At 53.3% G+C, this 18,971-nt stretch overlaps 6 protein-coding genes across 6 annotated transcripts; 2 read left to right on the top strand and 4 right to left on the bottom strand.

The window, feature by feature from the left end:
- Nucleotides 1-186: 186 nt before the first annotated feature.
- Nucleotides 187-1,888, bottom strand: HER10_EVM0011246 (cytidylyltransferase). Its single transcript, XM_035480683.1, has one exon. It carries the CDS (start codon nt 1,720-1,722, stop codon nt 466-468), a length of 1,257 nt encoding a protein of 418 aa, XP_035337697.1. The 5' UTR covers nt 1,723-1,888; the 3' UTR covers nt 187-465.
- Nucleotides 1,889-3,456: 1,568 nt separating this feature from the next.
- HER10_EVM0007225 (fungal specific transcription factor domain-containing protein) lies at nt 3,457-6,495 on the top strand (the record flags this gene model as incomplete). The annotated part of the gene is made up of 2 exons (XM_035476787.1): nt 3,457-4,565; nt 4,619-6,495. Exons 1-2 carry the CDS (start codon nt 3,710-3,712, stop codon nt 6,493-6,495), a joined length of 2,733 nt encoding a protein of 910 aa, XP_035337343.1. The 5' UTR covers nt 3,457-3,709.
- A 349-nt stretch (nt 6,496-6,844) lies between these two features.
- HER10_EVM0006237 (short-chain dehydrogenase) lies at nt 6,845-8,066 on the bottom strand (the record flags this gene model as incomplete). Its single annotated transcript, XM_035475828.1, has 6 exons — nt 6,845-6,927; nt 7,036-7,111; nt 7,163-7,227; nt 7,331-7,443; nt 7,529-7,889; nt 8,018-8,066. The coding sequence occupies 6 exons, from the start codon at nt 8,064-8,066 to the stop codon at nt 6,845-6,847; spliced, it is 747 nt and encodes a 248-aa protein (XP_035337270.1).
- A 587-nt stretch (nt 8,067-8,653) lies between these two features.
- On the bottom strand, nt 8,654-11,847 carry HER10_EVM0006088 (uncharacterized protein). The gene is made up of 5 exons (XM_035475683.1): nt 11,474-11,847; nt 10,945-11,405; nt 10,837-10,893; nt 9,850-10,779; nt 8,654-9,791 (listed from the first exon to the last, which is right to left on the bottom strand). The coding sequence occupies exons 1-5, from the start codon at nt 11,518-11,520 to the stop codon at nt 9,115-9,117; spliced, it is 2,172 nt and encodes a 723-aa protein (XP_035337259.1). The 5' UTR covers nt 11,521-11,847; the 3' UTR covers nt 8,654-9,114.
- Nucleotides 11,848-13,667: 1,820 nt separating this feature from the next.
- HER10_EVM0005776 (uncharacterized protein) lies at nt 13,668-16,258 on the bottom strand. Its single transcript, XM_035475380.1, has 2 exons — nt 14,860-16,258; nt 13,668-14,789 (listed from the first exon to the last, which is right to left on the bottom strand). Exons 1-2 carry the CDS (start codon nt 15,113-15,115, stop codon nt 13,924-13,926), a joined length of 1,122 nt encoding a protein of 373 aa, XP_035337236.1. The 5' UTR covers nt 15,116-16,258; the 3' UTR covers nt 13,668-13,923.
- Nucleotides 16,259-17,516: 1,258 nt separating this feature from the next.
- HER10_EVM0006855 (uncharacterized protein) lies at nt 17,517-18,906 on the top strand. Its single transcript, XM_035476428.1, has one exon. The coding sequence runs from the start codon at nt 17,736-17,738 to the stop codon at nt 18,813-18,815; it is 1,080 nt and encodes a 359-aa protein (XP_035337313.1). The 5' UTR covers nt 17,517-17,735; the 3' UTR covers nt 18,816-18,906.
- Nucleotides 18,907-18,971: the final 65 nt, after the last annotated feature.

The following is an 18,971-nucleotide window of genomic DNA, read 5'->3' as shown; positions in this document are numbered from 1 at the left end:
AGACGTGTCGGATGCAACGTTCTTTCAAATGAATGTTGAGCTAGGCTTACATGTGATGCGGCACATGGTCTTGGATACTCCATCTCCTTGAGTCTCTACAAAGTGCGTCGACCATTCAGCCGCTACGATCCACTCCTTCATGGCGGGCTGACACTCGTAGCACGAAAGGACTGAACAAGGGAATAAGCCATGTTGTATATTGAAATTGTTAGATCGAAGCAGATAGTCAGTCGAAACCTGGCACAATGCCACTGAATTCGTTGGACTTTGCCTTGAGTGGTGGGAAACTGGGCAATGGCCTGCCTAGGAGCTTATTCATGTTCTCATCTGGGCGCTTCGAGCCAAACTAAGCGTGGGCAAAGGTGCCACTTTCCTACAGAAATTAAAGGCACTGCAAAACGTCACGCCTCTGTATTGTTTAGCCATGAGCGTGATATTCCCACCACCGTATTCACCATTGACTGACTAAGCCAGCCGGCTTTTACTCTCTGGCCTGGCTGTCGCCGTTGCCTTGGCCGCTGCCTCAGCCTTTTGCTTCCGAATCGCCGTGCTGCTAATCTTGGACGCGAAGTTCTCCGTCTCGCTCGCCCCCTCCCCTTGCTCGCTGGCATCCAATACCTCCACTTCAAATGTCTCCAGCGGCTTCCACCCTTGCGCCGTCCGCTTGTCGTTGACGGCCTTTCCTCCCGACCGCGTCTCTCCCGAGTATACGAGCACATCCATCTCCTCCAGCGTCACCGTCGGGCCATAGACGTCCTGGAACTCGACACACTCGACGACGATGGCGCCGTCGCGGAAGGTAGCCTCGACGCGGCCCGGCTGTCTCGTTACCGTCTCTGCCGGGCTTGTCTTCTTCTTCCACCCGCTCTTATTTAGTTCGAGAAGGGATGATAGGAATTCGAGGGTGTAATTGGTTCTGTCATCCCAGGATTGAACGAGCTCTGCGTGTTTCTTGTTGACCAGCATCTGATCTCCGGTGATGCCGACGATCAAGCGGCAATGCGATGTCGAGTCCTTCACCGGCACCCGGAGTAGAAGTACGGCTGCCGTGAGGAGTAACTTGTGGCCTGGGTGTAAATGGTCGAACGTGCCCCCTAGACAGACGATGCTGTATCCCGGGGTATCTTCCACTGGATCCTCGCTCGATCCCTCGACATTCATACTCAGACCTGCCTCGACAACCACCAGTTGCGACTGCAGAATCGTTTGCCTACTCTCAGCGAACTTGAGATATGTCGACAATGTACGATAGCCTTGTTCACTATTGATATGGAAGATGAAGTTCCAGGGGTGATATGCCGAGGCAAAGGTCGGCAGGTCCACGACCGTTGTGTTATTAGGATCGATGGCGGCCTGAAAATCCGGCGCGAACCTTCGGTTGGCATCGTGGTCCACCAAGACGACGCGTGCGTCAACCGCGCCAGGTCCGCCGTCGACATCACTGGCAATGGCCTGCTCGGCGCACATCAAGGCGATGAGGCTGTAGAGACCGGCGATGAGAGACTGGGTAGCCGGCCATGACAGCGATTTGGTTTTTGGTGATGCCCCGCGGAGAAGAGGGCCAACGACAGCTACAATAAGTACGGAAGACCGAATTGGGTTCTTGAGTTTGGATAAGACTGCCTGTAGCGAGGGACGGTATGCGGCGCTGAGCGAGGCCCGTGATGGTGGCTGGGTGGGGAGCGGGAGGAGCAGTAGGCTCGGGTAGTCTTGAGAACCCATTCTGGGAGTCCGTTCGTGGTTGCACGTGACAAGCTGTAGAGAGATACGAATAGTAGACACAAATGGTATACTATAGACAGAATTAGCAAGCAACGGCGATGTGTGCCTCAATCACGGATACAACAGTTCAGTTGAGTTGAATCCGGTGCTGTGAGCTGTTGCTTCCCTCGGGCAGGTGGGGTGATTCCGCAGGGTAGCTCTTGCTGCCAGGCCGAGGTGAGGGGGGACGAGTCAGAGTGTGGGGCTGGCGCTAGCGATGCTGATTCATCCTTGCCGCTGCGGAGATAACGCGGGGCTGCGTTACTGTCATGTGATTGGCCAACCCCATCTCCACTCGCCAAGTACGTACCCTGCCGTGTCTTGTCTCTCGACCTCCCGTCCTCAGCCAACCTCTTTTCATCATGTTCAACTTACAACAACATGTTGGTCAATTCTCCTTTACGTTTTGTCATTGACGAGATCCAGAGACATTCAGGCTTTCCCTCTCAGTACGATGATGCTCTCTGCTGTACTCTACCTACAATGACGTAATGGCCCATCCTTCCTGGACCGTCAACATGTCGTCAGCTTCTAGAGAAGGAGAGCCAACCCAGTTGCTGTCCGCTTCGTCCGCCGCGGAAAACTGTCGGCAAATCCGCGTCGTCTAATTCGACATCGGATCTCGACGTTCAATGTCACTGCGCCGTCCATCTGCGGCATCCGGTGGACCTCACAACCTTCCCCGCATCCGACGTGCAACCATCTTTGTCAATGGGGCGTCCAGACCTTTTCCATTCTCCCCTCGGACAACATCCTGCCGACATGGATTCTTGTCATCGTTGTCGTCGTCCCATACGGAGTATACCCCCTCTCTTTGTGGTATCCATATGGCCGACCCAGTCCTGGCTCCTCCAGCCTCCCGTGGCCCACTATCCCCAGACCATTGACTGTCGGTTCGCCGGATATCCAGCATCAAGCTCCCTCCGTCTGGGGTAACGGAGTGCCCTGGTTCCATTGGGCTGCTTTAGTTCAATTATTTCTCCTAGTCTATCGGGCAAGAGTGAGATTCGCCGTCGCGACAAGTGTCGCATTCGCTGGACCATCCCGGACTCCAGTCCCGAGCTCGGAGCTTTCACGAATCCCCCAACGCAGCCAAGCTCTGAGTTCGGATCCGCAATGGCTCGCTGCAAGTGTAAGATTGGGGAAACAAGCTGTCTTGAACCGTCTCCTCGCCATGCACCTCCGCCTGCACCTGCACCATTCCATCCCACCACATCTGAGCTTGCTTGCCCGGGATCCACTGCCCTTCCGCTGTCTCTACCAAGCCGGCATTCCTCTCCTGGCCAACAACCTGAACGAAACCTGAAAGAGGGGTGGCCTGCCTGCGTGACACTCCCAGGGCCCCGTTGTTTGTCGTCACGGTGGGGTCCAGCATTGAGTCTTGACACTCTTGGACTTGCTCGTCCTCCATCTTCGGCATTCTCGCCGTTGGACAGCCATTTCCCTCTGATTTTACACTCGTTTTCCAGTATTCTTCCTCGAACTCGTCTGGGTCCTCACTTGCGCAATTCTATTATCGTGATCTACTGCACGTTCCCACGTATAATTCCAATAGTACCCGGAAAGCCGTGGCTCTTCACAAAAACGTAGGACACGAGACCATGACCATCATCAAGGATGAAGCCGGGCAAGGCTCAAACGATGATGCCGGAATCACCGCACAAGAAAACACTACTCCTCGCATACCTTCAACCCGCCAAGCCAAGAACCAACAGGTAAGGCATAGAGCATCTGTCGCCTGCGCCTCTTGTCGGGACAGAAGAATCCGCTGTGTAGTTCCAAAGGGTGAGGTGGAATGCGTCCAGTGCAAAAAGGCCGGTAATGAGTGCGTTATCAAGAATGACGATGAGCGGCGGCGGTATGTATACTTGAGAGCCGAATTTTCCCAATTGGATTCAGTCTTGTCTGAAATGCTGACGAAATGACCAGACCAATATCAAAGGCGTACATGTCGTCTTTGTCCGATCGCATTGCGATGCTTGAGGGCATGCTACAGGAGAAGGGTGTCCAACCTCCACCAGCCGTGCATCCCCCGAAGACGAGACACGAGACCCAGCAATTATCGGAAGAGCCAAGAGAGCAAAGAAGGTTTCCAGTCAAGAGACCAACTGCCCCCGAGGTCCCCTCGCCTCCGGATTCTGGAAACGATGACTACTCGATACAAGGTAGCGACCACGCCGAGAACGCGTCCACCACGAGCCCCTGCTTCCATGTTCCTGCAGAAGAACAATCTGCATTCCGTATACTGGATTCAACACAAGAGAACGTTGTCCACAGGCTCCTATCGACGAGAGGGAATCTTTCATTTGACCAGCTATCTGGACGACTCCGGTTCTTCGGCCCGACGGCCAATTCTCACGTTTACTACGCTGACACCAGCGATAGCTTACGGTCTCGTGAGCCGTCAGAGCAAATTCGGCGTGCTGAGCGCATTATTCGGACACTGACAGCAACGACCCATGACTACCTTATGAACAATTTCTGGACGCACTACAACAGCGTACTGAAAATCATCCACAGAGAATCGTTTGAATCCGATCGAGAGTCGCAAAGCCCAAAATTCTACTCGTCGTTCCTGCACATTGCAATCTTGGCCATGGGTTTCCGATTTGCTGATTGCAATCGTGATGACATGAAACGAATGGCTTTAGGGAACCGGGAGAGCACTCTGCACAGGGAAGCCAAGTACATGCTCGATGTCGAACTCGAGAGACCTGGTGGGATACCCAGCGTACAGGCCCTCCTTCTTCTCGGCGACCTGGAATGCGGCGTTGGCAGAGATAATACTGGGTGGATGTATGCTGGTAAGCTGATCGCGTGCCTCTTCAAAGAACACATAATAATGATGCTTCATCAGGGATGGCGAATAGATTAGCTTTTGACATCGGGCTCCATTTGGACTGCCGCAACAGTGGTTTTGACGAACAGGAGGTCGACATCCGCCATATGGTGATGAGAGCCTGCGTGATATACGACAAATATTGGTCCCTATTTCTGGGTCGGCCCACGAGCATCAAACGCCAAGATGTCGGCATGGATCTGCTATCACGGCGCTTCTCACAGCTCACGTCGCTCATGGGAACGCCTGGGCCCACTAACAAGGAGAATCAGACTGTGGAAATCTACGATCAGCTTGTCGAGTTGATGGAGCTTGCGGGTCGAATCGTGGAAGCTAGAGACAGCCGGCAAGCACCAGCGAGTGTTCATAAGAGAGACGGAGCGGATAGCGAAGAAGATGCGTATGTTCAAAGCACCAACCTCGATCGCCAATTACAGAATTGGTATAGGCGGTTGCCGGAACATTTGCAGTGGAAGCCTGCCAACATCAAGCATGCACCATTCAGCTACTTCCTTCTTCACCAGCAATATCACGTGTCGATGATATTGCTGCACCGTTCGTGGGCGAATTACGAAGAAGTTTCTAGCGATACCATTAACACTGACGCAAACCTTACGCCGAACTCGAACCCTGACTCCAAAGACACATCCGACCACCATCAATTCAACCACTCCCTAGGGACGAACTTGTCACAATCAACCACAGACACAGGCCGAGTTGCATCATCGCGTAGTATCTGTAGTTTCCATGCGATTAGAGTGGCTAGAATCTTCTGGCAACACCGACAACGTTTTGATGGTACCAAGATATTCATCACTGGCATTCAGCACGCCGGTACTGCAGCAATTGCTCTGATTGCGGCACTGGCATATCACCGTTGCGAGTCTGATAGGCGGACGTACCTCGGATACCTAGAGATTCTGGCCAGCGCTATCAGCGACATGAGTCAAGCCTACCAGCCAGCAGCACGCATGGACAACCTACTGAAGGCGGTGCTTGGGAAACTCCGGACCGACAACGACAGTCTCGACGGTGCCAGCCAGCCGCCTATCATATTGACGGGCAGCGAAAAGAGTCTCCTTTCAAGCCCTGGCTGGAGGGGCAACACAGACAGTGTGTACTCCGTTCTCCCAGCTAGACGTGAGGCGGAAGTCAGGGACAGTCCACCGAATAAAAGACGTCGCCCATCGACGAGCAGTCGGAGAGCGTCCGAGTTCGCTCGCCCGCCCTTACCTTTCTTCGGCTCCAAGACACAGTCGTCTACACGCAGGTCGTCGCAGAGCAACGTGTACGCAAACATCAGTTCTCCCCTAGAGCCCGCGACGTACGCTACAAACGGAAACGATCATCAGCTATTCAATCTAGACTTTCTCAATGGTTCGGCGATAGATAATGATAGAGAAGACGATGCCTCGGATGCCAAGAGCAAACCTGTGGAGGATTGTATCTTTGTTTCGCCACTGTCCAACAGCTGGACACAGGAAAATACGACTAACGGTAACGCATCGCCGTCTCAAAAGGCGGATCTGCGGTATGGCGATTTAGACCTAAACGATTGGGAGTCTGGAGCATCCGGGATCGGTCTTGAGTCCTTGTCCAGCTTCCAGCTCAGTGGTGGAGGGGAGAGTAGCCGGGAAAGCCAGCAAAAGGTCCACAAAGAGGAAGCCAGCCAGAGCACTCTCAAGAGCGAGACCAAGGGCACGGTAATGGACCAAGGAGGTTTCGGGCCCTTTGGCCATGACACCATGGACTGGATGGGTACCGATGGTGGCCTGGATACCATGACCTCTGTGAGCCTGATTGAGCTGGTGCAGAGTTCAATTGCTGGTAAGGCAGAAAGGCGTCCGGCGGACGAGGCGCCTAGAAACCATGAACTGGACTTTTTGAGCTTCTGAGTCGACCTTATCACGTGGGAAGTCAGACCCGGTTCTTCTTCTTTAGCATCTCTCCTCTTTTTCTCTCTCTCACTCTTCGTTACTTCATCTTGGGCGTTGGTAGTCCATGGGAGTTTGCGGGCTTGGTTCGTTTCTTGACATTTGTACCTGAGTACTCGTTACATGGCGTTGTAGGTAGGGATGTGCCGGCTTTGAAGCATAATTGAATAGATATCTTCTTTTGTCAACTACGTGTCCCAGAGCCATTGACAAGTGACACAAGCTACTCAGATTCTTCGACGGTTTCAAGGTCACCACCGTGGAAACCACCGCCCTCATCCTACATCTCCCAACTCACCAGGAAGACCACCTAATGAGCCGTAAACCCACCATCAGCAACCAACCCAGACCCCTGCATAAAACTACTCATATCAGAAGCAAGGAACGTGATACCTGGATCAAGAGCCCGTCAGTCAAAGTACCAAATCGAAGATACCGTACTTTAATCAAGATACGTAGTTTGAAAAAGACATCAAGAAAGCAATGACAATAAAGACTCACAATCAGCAATCTCCTCAGGCTGCCCCAGCCGCTGCAACGGCGTCATCTCAACATACCGACTCAGCGGGCTCCCCGCCTCGCGCGAAAAGGGGGTTACGATGGGCGTCTCGATCCAGCCGGGACAAACGGCATTGATGCGGATGCCTCGACGGCCGTAGTTGTTTGCGTCGCTCTTTGTCAGGCCCATGACTCCTATTGTGGTTCCGCTTCAGTACCTTTACTGTCTGACGTGCTTTGCCATGTTTCTCTCTGGAAGAGAGGAATGGAAAAGGGAAGGGGTGAGTTGACGACGTACCGTGCTTCGCAGCCGAATACGCCGTCTGCGCCATGAAAAGCGAAGGCGAGACGACGCCAAAGATGGAGGCCACATTGATGATGGCCCCTCGACCGCATCTCACTCCAAGGGCCCTAGTCACATAATCACATCAATACCAAACTCACCAGGGATCGCCCGAGCGAATAATATTCAAATAACAGAAAGAAAGAAACATACTCCTGCTCCAACATAACCCTAATCTCCTCCTTCTGGCACCTCCACACCCCATACAAATCAACATCCACAATCCCGCCAAACTCCTCCTCGTCAACCTCGTGCGTCAATTCCCCCTTACCCGCGATCCCCGCGTTATTCACAGCCACATCGAGGCGCCCGAAGCGCGATACCGTCTCCGCGATGCCGGCTTTTACTTCAGCCGCGTCGCGGACGTTCAAAGGAAGCGTCAGGACCTCGGCGGAGGGGTACTTCTCGCTAAGGAGCGATTTCGTGGCCTCGAGGGCTTGGGAGTTGATGTCGGTTATGGCGAGGCGGGTGATGCCGTTGCGGGCGAAGGCGAGGGCCGTTTTTTGGCCGATGCCTGTTGTTTTGTGGTTTATGTTAATAAATGAAGTGTCTTATACGTTACTGAAAGGATGCGAGATGTAAATGTGTGTGATATTTGCTGTGTGTAAGTTTGTGAGTAAAGGGGGTTTCGTCAAAACGTACCAGAAGCCGCGCCGGTGATGAAAGCCGCACCACGGAGAAGAGACGCCATGATGAAGCCTGCTCGTTTCACTTTTACCCAACACAGATCTGACGACGGCGTTGAATACCTATATGCAGGTTTATAAATGCTAATTCTGGGCGTCGACACTGGATGCGCGGATTACTGAGCAATCCGGAGTGTGGTAGCAGTCTTAACTTATATAAAAAGTCCCAACGTAAATAAGTTCACACACTCATACAGTACATCTAAACCAAGCCCAAGACCGAAAGATGAGATGGATGGACCGGTGAGACAAGCCGCTTCACTCCGCATACGCATCTCCATCTCATCATCTCATCGAGGAAACACACGCGCAGCCAACTTTCCTCGGCGGTGACATCGTCCAAGAAAGTGAGGCGGGAAGATCGCGGAGAAGCGTACCCAGCGTAGCTTCCCGCGCGGGTCTACCCACACCACGGGATGGACCGCTCCCCGCGGGTCGCAGGATAAAGCAATACCCGGAGTGTTGGCACAACTTTGAGCTTCTACTGTTGGAAGTATCTGTCGAACCACTTCCTGGCACGCCATTCTCAAGTCCCGCTCCCTAATGAGGAGGTGGCAATGAGAGATCAAGATAGCGAAGGGTTGAGTGGGATGGAAATTGCTTCGGTCAAGGACACCATTGCAGTGCCCATCTGGCGATCACTCGCATTCCAAGTACGTCTTTAGTTATTTATTTTTGGAAATGGTAGTTTGCTCCCCTGATGATATTCTGAAATGCCATCGCTGAACTATCAATTCGACTGAAAGAAGGAGTCATTCGCCACCGATGAACTCTTCTTAACCCATACTACCTGATAGAACGGATTTACCAGCCCTTACGCGCCCGCTGTTCCAACTATGGAAAAACAATGCTTGTATCATGAAAATACCCCTTACAGCGCACATTTACCAGCTTTTGGAAGTCAACACTCGTCGACTTTGTTTAGACATTAATGAAAGATGTTCGACTCCAAGTCTCAGCATGCGGTTTGTTCAGCAGGCAGCAACTCCAAGTTGAAACCAGCCAGAGAAGAGATATGGAAACCCTCCACTAGCGAATCTGAAATCAACGCAATCAAATATGCCAGGTTCCATGCCCCGTTGTGCATAAAGAGTTATACCGCCCTCCAACCCAGAGAACAATGAGGTGGAGTATCGCGAGAATAACGCTTCCTCGTAAGCCCCAAGCCCAGGGCAGTCCGTTAGACAGGCGTCTCCCGGTTTCTCGCTCATATGGCGTTATCGGGCGCGTGCCGGCGCCGGCAAGTCCAAGATCAAGAGCAGCCAAAATCACCAATGGCGCCCCGACATTTGGGCTAACTACGTACGGCCAGCATGGGCGCGTCAGGCTGAGCATTTTGCTCAAAAAGAAGCCGAGACGCACAACCGCCAGTAGAGGTCCAGCATTGTAGCGCACAACCTGACCTGCTCGCAATCGGCTAATCATGAGTCTGTGCCGCAAGGCTTCCAAAGGTGTAGCAGGGGGTGGCATCAGGAGCGGGGGCGAGCTCAGAGGTTCGTCCTTCAGGGAATCCACACTTTCATCTCGCTCGGGTGTCGTGCGGATAAAGCTATCCTGGCTGCGTTGAGCCACCATTACCTGCGCTTGCGGACGGAGTCTCGGGGAGCTGGAGTCGGACTGTCTTCGTAGACCTGCCGGCATGTCCGAAGTGGGAGAGCCGCCGTCTGCTGCCCTGCTAGGGATGTTGTACCCTTCCTGGGACGAGGAGAACCTCGACTGCTTCTGTGGATCTGCGACCAAGTCAGTTTGATAGATAGCGTCATCTCTAAAGGGTTATGAACCACGAACCTGGCACGGGAGTGCTTGGCGGCATTGGGGAGTCTAGACTCTGTATCCGGCGTCCGTTGATTCCCATGGACGGACTCGAACTCCTACCTCGAGGGACGCCATCCATGGTCGACTCCGTTTTCATAGCTGATAGAACTTCGCTCGCGCTAGGTCGCTGCAACGGATCCAGAGCAAGAAGCTTTTTGAGAAGTTGGTACAACTTTGTCGGAAGATCTGGGCGTTCTCTGCGTTCGTCTTGGAAGCCCTGCCAGTCTGTAATCTCCGCTCGTAATTCATCAATATCTTCGAGCTCTTCGTTGATGGTGTTGGCACTCCGGTATGGCAGACGACCGAAACACATAAAGTAGAGAATCATGCCGAGAGAAAAGATATCAGACTTTGTGGTGAAATTGCCGTAACGTCCGGTCGTCAAGTCTCTCCTCAACACCTCTGGCGCACAGTAGGAGATGGTTCCGGTGGATCCAGTCGACTTACGGACCATGTTCTCAGATTGAACCTCGCCAAAGTCGCTGATCAAGCAGATTATGCCGCTACCCTCTCGATGCAGGAGACAGTTACTTGGCTTCAGGTCCCGATGAATGTAATTGGCAGCATGAAGGTATGCCAATCCCGAGGTGATGTCTTTGAAGAGCGAGTAAATCTCCTCAAAGGACAGCAATCTTTGCGAAGCAAACTGGTCGCGGGGCAGTTCAAGCTGTCCTTTTGATTTCCGTCGCATCTGAGCTTTGAGCTGTTCCTTGGTCGTTTCCTTAGGTTGGTCCCCAATGATATAGTTGAGCAGGTCGCCACCATTACAGTATTGCTGAAGAATGAAAGCGCATGCCACGCTGGGACCGAAGCGTGTCAGCTTGACGTCCTCGAGCCAGACATGGCGGTAAGAGACCAAGTTTGGGTGAGAGAGCTTTGCGAGCAGCTCGACTTCGATGAGAACTAACAGGTCCAGGGTCAGCGGGTAGGTCTGAACAGAGTAGCACATGCACTTTGTACCTTTTTCCAACCATGCGTGATCGTCGCCTACAGGCACGCGCTTACACGCAAAGTGACCTATCCATCATCAGTATCTCTGCCAAACAATCGATTGCTCGGGCTCCATACCAAGCTGACAACCATCAATTTCGTGGCGGACGAGCAGCACCACACCCTTGCCGCCGCGCCCAAGCTCCTTCTCCTCGACGAAGAAGGTTTTGAAATAGTTCGGACTAAAAGCCTCGCGGCGAATGCGGCTGCCCTCCTGGACCGAGGGTGTACTCGAAATGAACTCGGCGTCTTCGGCTTCCTCGATTACGGCAGCTTGCGGGTGGGGTAAGCTTGGTTGCACAATGCGACGAATGGGGCTGGGCGGGGGATGGTGGTCGGCGCGAGAGTCGTGGCCGCCGGCACGGAGCATGCGAAAGTAATTCGGGTCGACAAAGGAATCATGGTGGCGAGCGCTGTCGAATTGACGTTCGGGGGAGGATGATCGCAAGGGCTGGCGGCATGTCGGGCATTCGGACAGGCCACGGATCTCGAGTCTCTGGGAGGACGGGTCACGGACTACTATAGCGTTGCGGTGCCGCCTAGAAGAAAGCACTGTCAGCAAGATGCATTATCTAACCCAGAGGAAGCGAAATGAAAGTAAACCAACAGGACGATTTCGCGACCTTCGCGCGGGTGATATGGGATCAGCGACATGGCCGGTCGATCTTGGTATGCTACGCTGGGGTCGTCGGACCGACAGAAAGGTCTAGATCATGGCCCAAAAGAGGGCAGCTGTGATGTTTGTTCGTTCGCCTGGCGGATAAGTTACTTCAGCCGGGTGTCTTGAGACAGGTAAGCGGCATGGGCCGCGAAGGTCGTCGTAGGCGTGTCGGAGAGAATCGCGATGTTGGGTGAAGCTTCAAGGAGCTACAAAGGTAAGGCGAAGCTCCTGGGTGAGTCAAGACAAGGTGTAGCTTGAGCTGGTGTCCAGGTGTCCAGGTGTACAGGTGAGGAGTTGCAGGTGAGGTAAGGTGAGAAAGGTTGTTTTGTTGACATTGAATGACCTCACACTGTCCGTGGAGCCACCCAAATACCCCACGTGCCCCGCCCCGGAGCGTTCGAACCGCTCTGCGGGGCGCCCATGACTGCCGGGCCAGAGGAACCCACACTGTACCACAGCCACAGCCACAGAGCATCCAAGAACCTAAGCAATCACCATTCACCAAACCGTTCAGTAGCCAACTCATCTTCATGTTGGCAATTTGCTAAAACATGATCATATTTCTGTTTGTTTCACGGAATCATGGGAGTGGTCAAACATTTGATGATTTACAGTTTCAGTGAGGTGTCATGCAATTTACTTTTGTAAGACGGCAATGTCTCGATGAAAGTGCGCTGAGCTTATTCAGCTTCTTCAAGTTATCAGACAAACACACGATATCTGCAACGATGAGGTAGATGAGCCCTCTCTACGTATCTAAGATCTCGCAATGCAAGATACGATCTTTATCTGCAGCTTCTACTTGAAACATGCCAAGCTGTCATGGAATGTATCTGTATCTCTCCCGAAGACGATGCGACCCTCTGCCGGAGTTATACCTAGCTCAGCATGTCTTCCCATATACCTTAGTCCCTAGGGATCGTTTCCAACTTGTACTACTAATTCTCTTTCTTAAACCTCGAAACTTGTGTCACAGCCCGTCGTTGTATCGACTTATCAAGGGCCTCAGGATCCCGCCGACTAGTGTAGTGAGCATCTCCCCCTGGCCAGACAACGACGATCCTCTCCAACTCCATGACCACCAACCCCCGGCACCGTGGTGATTTGACCAGGGCAGTCTCCGTCGCAGTTACACTTGCTGGGCCAGCTCGGGCCCGTCACCAGGGGGTTGAAACAAATAGAGCCTACCTACGGCTACGGATACAGCTATGGAACCACCGCGGCATATTCGCAACGGGGCGGCACGGGAATTCGTATTAAATCGCACCAACGAACCCTTCACCGCGACTCAAAACATCCCCAACCTGGCAACCTGGCAACCTGGCAACCCCCTCAACCCCCGGCTCAACCCTGCCCGTCGTCCACTTCTAGGCTCTGCACAACTGCAGTGTCCCTTCACCGCCGCGCTCAACTCCCGACAACGAAAAAGGAAAGCGTGGATGTGTCAACGCAAGGTCTTCATCCACCACCGTTGTGGCCACAAGATCACAGAGCTCATCGAGCAGTGCGAGACGTTCGAGTGTCCCGGCATTACGCACAAACCCGTCATCAGCAACCGCTATACCTGCATTGTGCGCACTTGTATGTGGTACGGCCAGTTCTGAATTGAACTGTGGTGTGACAGAGAGTGAGTGAGACAGGATGAGAAAATACCGGCGAGTTGGGGAGTATCTCTTGTGTAAGTGGACTACTTCACTATATCCTGGGAAATGAGCCGGAAAACGAGAGGTTTCTCACAATCACGTCGACTAGTGCCAACTTTCGCATCCAGCTCGTACAATTAGATAGAACAGCATCACAAAGCCTCATCAGCCCAACATTATACTTCTACTTAATTCCAGCTACTAAATGTCAACCCCCTACCTCAACGTCCAATCCGAGTCCCATCCGTGCCTTGCATTAGCGACGTGCATCTCTAGTAGCGTCTTTTCAACACTAAAGCAATCCATCGCGCAAGTTTGTCTGATGGCCTAGGTCAAATACGGCAGCTCAACATCGGTTAGACATTAGAAATCCTGCCTCGTCGCTTCAACCGACCGTTTAGAAGTGAATGAGAGGCATCCGTTGCCTTCACGATTTTGAGCAATGTTGATAGTTTAACCAATTAAATTCCGAAAAGAGAGAGCGCTCTCTTCCCGATGGGTATCATATATGTCCGGTTCTGCCTAGCTCCTGTGGTAGGTATTCAACCCCTTCCCGGCTTTTCAATCACCTGAACACTCCTTTGCGCCCCCCACGATACAAAAACACTGTACAGACTGAATAACCAATCGTAAAATCAAAAGGTACCAGAAACGCCACCAATCAAGTGAGAAGGACGACCAACGTGCCCGCACGCCAAGTGAAAAAAGGCCACCTCGCCGATGAGAGACACATCGTTCGCGAGCGAAAGAGTCCTAGTGAATATCGCGATCATGCAAAATCTGCCATTTGCGATGATACAAATTAATATGCGCCCTCAACGCGTCCGCGGACTCGTAATTATCCGTCGTCCCCGTCGGCACGCATAAACAGCACGCAAACATGTTCCTGTTCGAGTGCGACTTGGCCAGGAACCGGCTCGACATGCGAAAGCCGTCCTTGAGGACGATATAGTCCTTGTTGCCGGGCAGCAGCGGGTTCCATCGGTACCCGCACTTGCACCGCTTCGGCGCGTCGGGGATCGGCTTGGAGAGGTCGACCTGGAGCGTCATGGCCTCTGGGCAGAACATGCTGAAGACGCTCACTTTTGGGCGGAGGAAGGCGGAGGCGGTGGTGCTGATCGTGTCTGCTTCCGAGGGCGCGAAGATGGAGACCGCGTCGCTGGCGATGGCCTTCGGTGTTGGTGGTGTTGGTGGAGGCGAGGGCGGTTCTGATTGGAAGGGTGCTTGGTCGGTGCTGATGGTCATGGTCGTCGACATGTCGTCGTCTTCCTCCTCCTCCTCCTCCTCCTCTTCATATTCGTCGTTGTCTTCGTCTTTAGAGATGATGCTGTGGTTGTTGGTTGACGAGCTACTCGAGTATTGCGAGATGGGCCTCGTATGCCGCGAGCGGGGCTTTGGAATGGGAAGGTGCTCGGGGATGTCTGGGCGTCCGGCGGCGAGACGGTGATATAAGGCACCGAGGGCCTGGACTGAGGCGATCCTGACAGACTCGGATGTCTGTATGATATCTGAGATGTTGAGAAGGCCAGTGAAGCTCGAGTCAGAAGAGACCCTGCGTAGGTGAGAAACTCGACTACTGAGGTTGAACAGCTGGTTGGAAAGCATATCCCGGCATGGTGCTGTTGAAGCTATTAGCGTGGCTGCAGACAGATGGAAACGGGTTGCGACGTCGATGGGGTGGAAACTCACTGTCGCCGGTGGAGAAGTCGGTTCCAATAAGAACAGTCGCAATGTCATAAGTCTCCTCGATCTGATTCCTCGCAAGCTCCAACGAGATGCTCAAAGCACATGTAATGACATCCCTTCGAATACCGGATTCTGATGATTTCCGACAGTAGTGGTTTCCAAGTGTGCGCTTCCTCTTCCATTGGGTGTAATGCTCGGTGCCCTCGGCGTATAACTCCTTGAGAGACGACACAGCCTCATCGACTGTGGTTGCCTCCATTGTTGACCTGTCACTTTGATGGCATGATGGAGTGGTGCCGAGAGTAGGTAGGATTTACGTGAAGGAACTAACTTAGTGTTAAAGGGAGTGGAAGTGACGAGAGGGAGAGAGAGGATCGTCTGGGAGGGAAGGGATTAAGAACGGCAGCCAACGGAAACCGGATCGGGAAAAGCAATGTTGGCGGGCGGCCGGCAATCAGCTGAATGGATGACCAGGGCGAGCTGAAGCCTGAAGCCTAAAGGAAGGGAGGACGGGAGAGTTTTGAGACCAGTGGGAAATGGCAAACAGAGTGCTTATCGGCAGATGGGGGGAACGCGACTCAGAACAAGCTTCAAAGCGAGACAACAGATCGAGGGGTGGGTTACCAACAGGTTGGGGCCAAACGGGCGTGCGTGTCTCTTGATGAAGTGGGTTATTCTGGTTTCTTTGATGCTTTGACTCTCGAAGTATTCATTATGGAGACCGGATACATCATACAGGTAACAGCGTACGGAGTTGGTAGGGAACAAGAGTCTAGAGGGTGTGCTCGGGCTTCTTGGATCGACAGGAAAGCCAGGGAGGAAATGGGGGGGAGATAGATCGGGCGTGGAGCTACGGACACTAGAGCAGAGCAGATGGGCGGGCAAACTTTTTGAGCCAATGTGGCGTTGGCGGGCGTTGAGTTGGTGGACGCCAGGACGCCAATCTCACGACTCGAGGTGCAAGTCGTCCGAACGGGCGCACGGGAAGTCGAGGGGGGCGGGTAGCCGACATGACATGAGGCATGGGACGGCGTTGGCGACCTAGGCGTACGGAGTACTGCGTAGAAGACGGAGTAGACGGGGGTGTCAATGGGCATGGTCCATAGGCAAGGGACATGCAATGCCTGTCAAGTCGAGTTTGGCCAGAGAGTCATGTGCGACGATCTTTTGGATGTGATTCTCGTCTCATCCCGCCGTCAGCCGGCGGATGGTGTGCATGCTGACGATGCTGCTGCAGCTGAGGTTTGGTTTGGTTTGGTTTTCTTGGGGTCCTTCTTGGGGTCGCGAATGAACGGAGAAAGAGTCGAGTAGGGTGAGAGTGTTTGCTTTTTGCTCGGAAGGGACCGGTAGAGTTTTCCATGTTGGCAGCTCGCTAATGACTAAAACATACGGTCAAGTGAGTACTGTTAGTAAGAATAGGTAAAACAAGATGAAATACCCCCGGGACGACTTGCTGTGCCAGGAACAGAGATGGCCAGGATGAATGCAGGGCAAGGCAGGCTGGGGCTATGGGAGCATGGGACCAGGCCAAAGTCGCCAAACCAGAGTCGCTTCTATTCGTTGGGTTAACAATATGCCACCGTATTGAAGGCGAGGCGAGTCGAGGCGAGTCGGAGGATCCCACGCGTGCGGTTCCAATTGGCAATCCGTTGCTGTTGGTGGTGCTGCTGCTGTTGCTGTGCCTGCCGGTGTCTTCAAACAAACCACCCAATCCTTGATTCTGTGATGACAAGGTTAAGGTAAAGGTGAGGTGACAAGACAAAGAGAGACTGAGAGTTGGGAGTTTCGTCCGAATGACGACGACGTGACCGGGGTCCCGCCCATCCCGCAAAGAAGTCAAGAGTTCAGACGTGTTATTCGCGTCAAAGAAAGATGGGCTCAGATGGCACCGATGGCACATTGGGGATCCAATGCGACCGCGCCGTCTGTGCTCAAGCTCAGGGTGGACACGCCGCACTTTGCAAGTAACCTAGCACCATGAATGATGGCATGGATCCTGACACCCATCAATCTATCAAACGGTCAGCAACCTTGCACCTTGTCCCGTTCGCAGAAACTCGACGGGAAATCCACGGCCAGTCCGGCTCAGTCCGATTCAGTTCTGTCTGCTGTCTGGTGATGTCCCTGTCACTGTTGACTGTTGACTGTTGACTGTTCCGAGGCAATATAGAGACACAAAAGAGAGTGATCGGGTGGGAAATGAGTCCATTGAAAAAAAGGCTGAGGAGGAAATTAGCGTGCTGACTGGGCGGGCGCTACGCTTCCATTCCCTACCTGAGTACTTAGGTACTTACTAACGCCGTCCACCGTCGGTCCATCCGGCGAGCCGGCCCCGAACTGTGGGCCCCCGTCCTCGGTCTCCCGACATGGCGATTGGCCCCCCACCGCAAGCCATCGCTAAAAAGGTACTTTTGGACAGGTATCTTAGCCAAAGGGTCTCTACCTTACCTTAGCCTCTCGAGGCTTCCATTGAATCCTCCGCCGCGATCCTTCATCCTCTCAGCCGTCAACTAATTATCTTTCAAGCCGCAAAGACAACCCGAGACAGGCACACGCTCCACGTCACATGCTAGCCCTTCAACATCACTGTCGTCCCGTCCGCATCGGACCGCCAAGCATCGTGGCACTCCTCCCCTAAAGCTGCTTAAAGACAGCTAGCGTCCGGCTTGAGGATTCCGCTGCCACGACCACTGCCGCCGCTCATTCACCCAAGTGTACCTCCTACGTGCCTGGGCAAGCCACTTCTAGCCTACCTACATCCGGTCTACACAGTCTTATCAGCTCAGCTCAGCTCCACGCGTTCACATGGCCAAGCCTAAAAGCAAACAACGTGACCTGACTAACATGCCTGGAGGTCCGGAATAGCAAATCATCGCACAATGCCGCCTCCTCGTACTCGTCAAACCCGCCAGAGCTGCGACCGGTGCCACGCCCACAAACTGCGTTGTCCAAAACAGCCTGGCAACGCCATTTGCAGCCGTTGCTCCAAAGCCGGAGCCGCATGCGTGTACAGCCCCGTGGGCACGCTACCCGCCTACCAGGACCTGGCTGCAGGACTGGGTGATGATGCCCTGCCCCTTTCAAACGGTGCGACGGACTTGGACTGGGGCAACTTTTCTTTCGATGACATCCTGGGCTTCTCGTCTGTTCAGCCTTGCGATGTAGCATCATCTCGGCTTGGTCAAGCACCACTGATCCAAGTCCCGGCTGACCCTCGATCTCAATGCTTTGAAGAGCTCACTGCCATCACGGCCACTCTAGATAGAGCCACAAGGGGCCTTCCCCCCATTGACAAATTCCACGTCTCTGGCCCCGATTCCAAGAAGCACTGCCTTGAGATATCCCAACAGTACAGTCACAAAGAGGCTCTCGAACTCCTACTCGCCGAGACTCAGAAGCTCGTCGATGTATACCCTAAAGCTATACAATTCGCTCTGGAACAGCGCCCAAGCCCGGACTGCAGTGTGCCAAACTGCATACACACCTACAACTCCATTACCGGTCTCCAAGACGAGCCCTTTGCAAACTCGGCGCAGCTGATATCAAAGATCGACTTTCCGCTACTAAACCTCCTTCTCTGCTGCCATTACCGATGTGCCGATGTCATGGAACTCGTCCTCTGTCACGTCCAGCTGTGTCTCAGATTCCTCGCCGCGGCCATGCAGCAGGATGTCCAGCCTCACGAGTTTGACGTTCCAGAGCTCAAAATTGGCTCATTCACCCCGTCACGGCGATCATCGCCTTCCATCATCATGGCGATTCTGATCGATCTCCAGTCCTCCCTGGCCAGTTGTGTCCCGCGACTCAGCTCTGCGCTGAACGAGAGGGAAGGGGACTGTGGCAAGGAAGGCCGCATACTTTTGCTTCAATGCGAGCTACTTGCAGAGAGAGCAAATTCCATTGTAGACCGACTGAAGAAGCTGAGAGATACTCTCAGCAATGCAGGGCTTCTTGCGTAGAGTCTATCGCGGCCAAGCGGGCATTAGTGTGTCCAACGACGTAAAGGTTTCACATTGGCCGCTTCTTATTGAAACCAAACATTAACACCAATCATATTGATATGACGTTGAAGCTATTGGTCTAAGAGAGAGCACATACGCTTTCCCCAGGTCATC

The sequence above is a fragment of the Colletotrichum scovillei genome (assembly GCF_011075155.1).
Source record: "Colletotrichum scovillei strain TJNH1 chromosome Unknown Contig00002, whole genome shotgun sequence".
Classification (NCBI taxonomy): Eukaryota; Fungi; Ascomycota; class Sordariomycetes; order Glomerellales; family Glomerellaceae; genus Colletotrichum; species Colletotrichum scovillei.
This window is presented reverse-complemented; position numbering and strand designations above follow the sequence as displayed.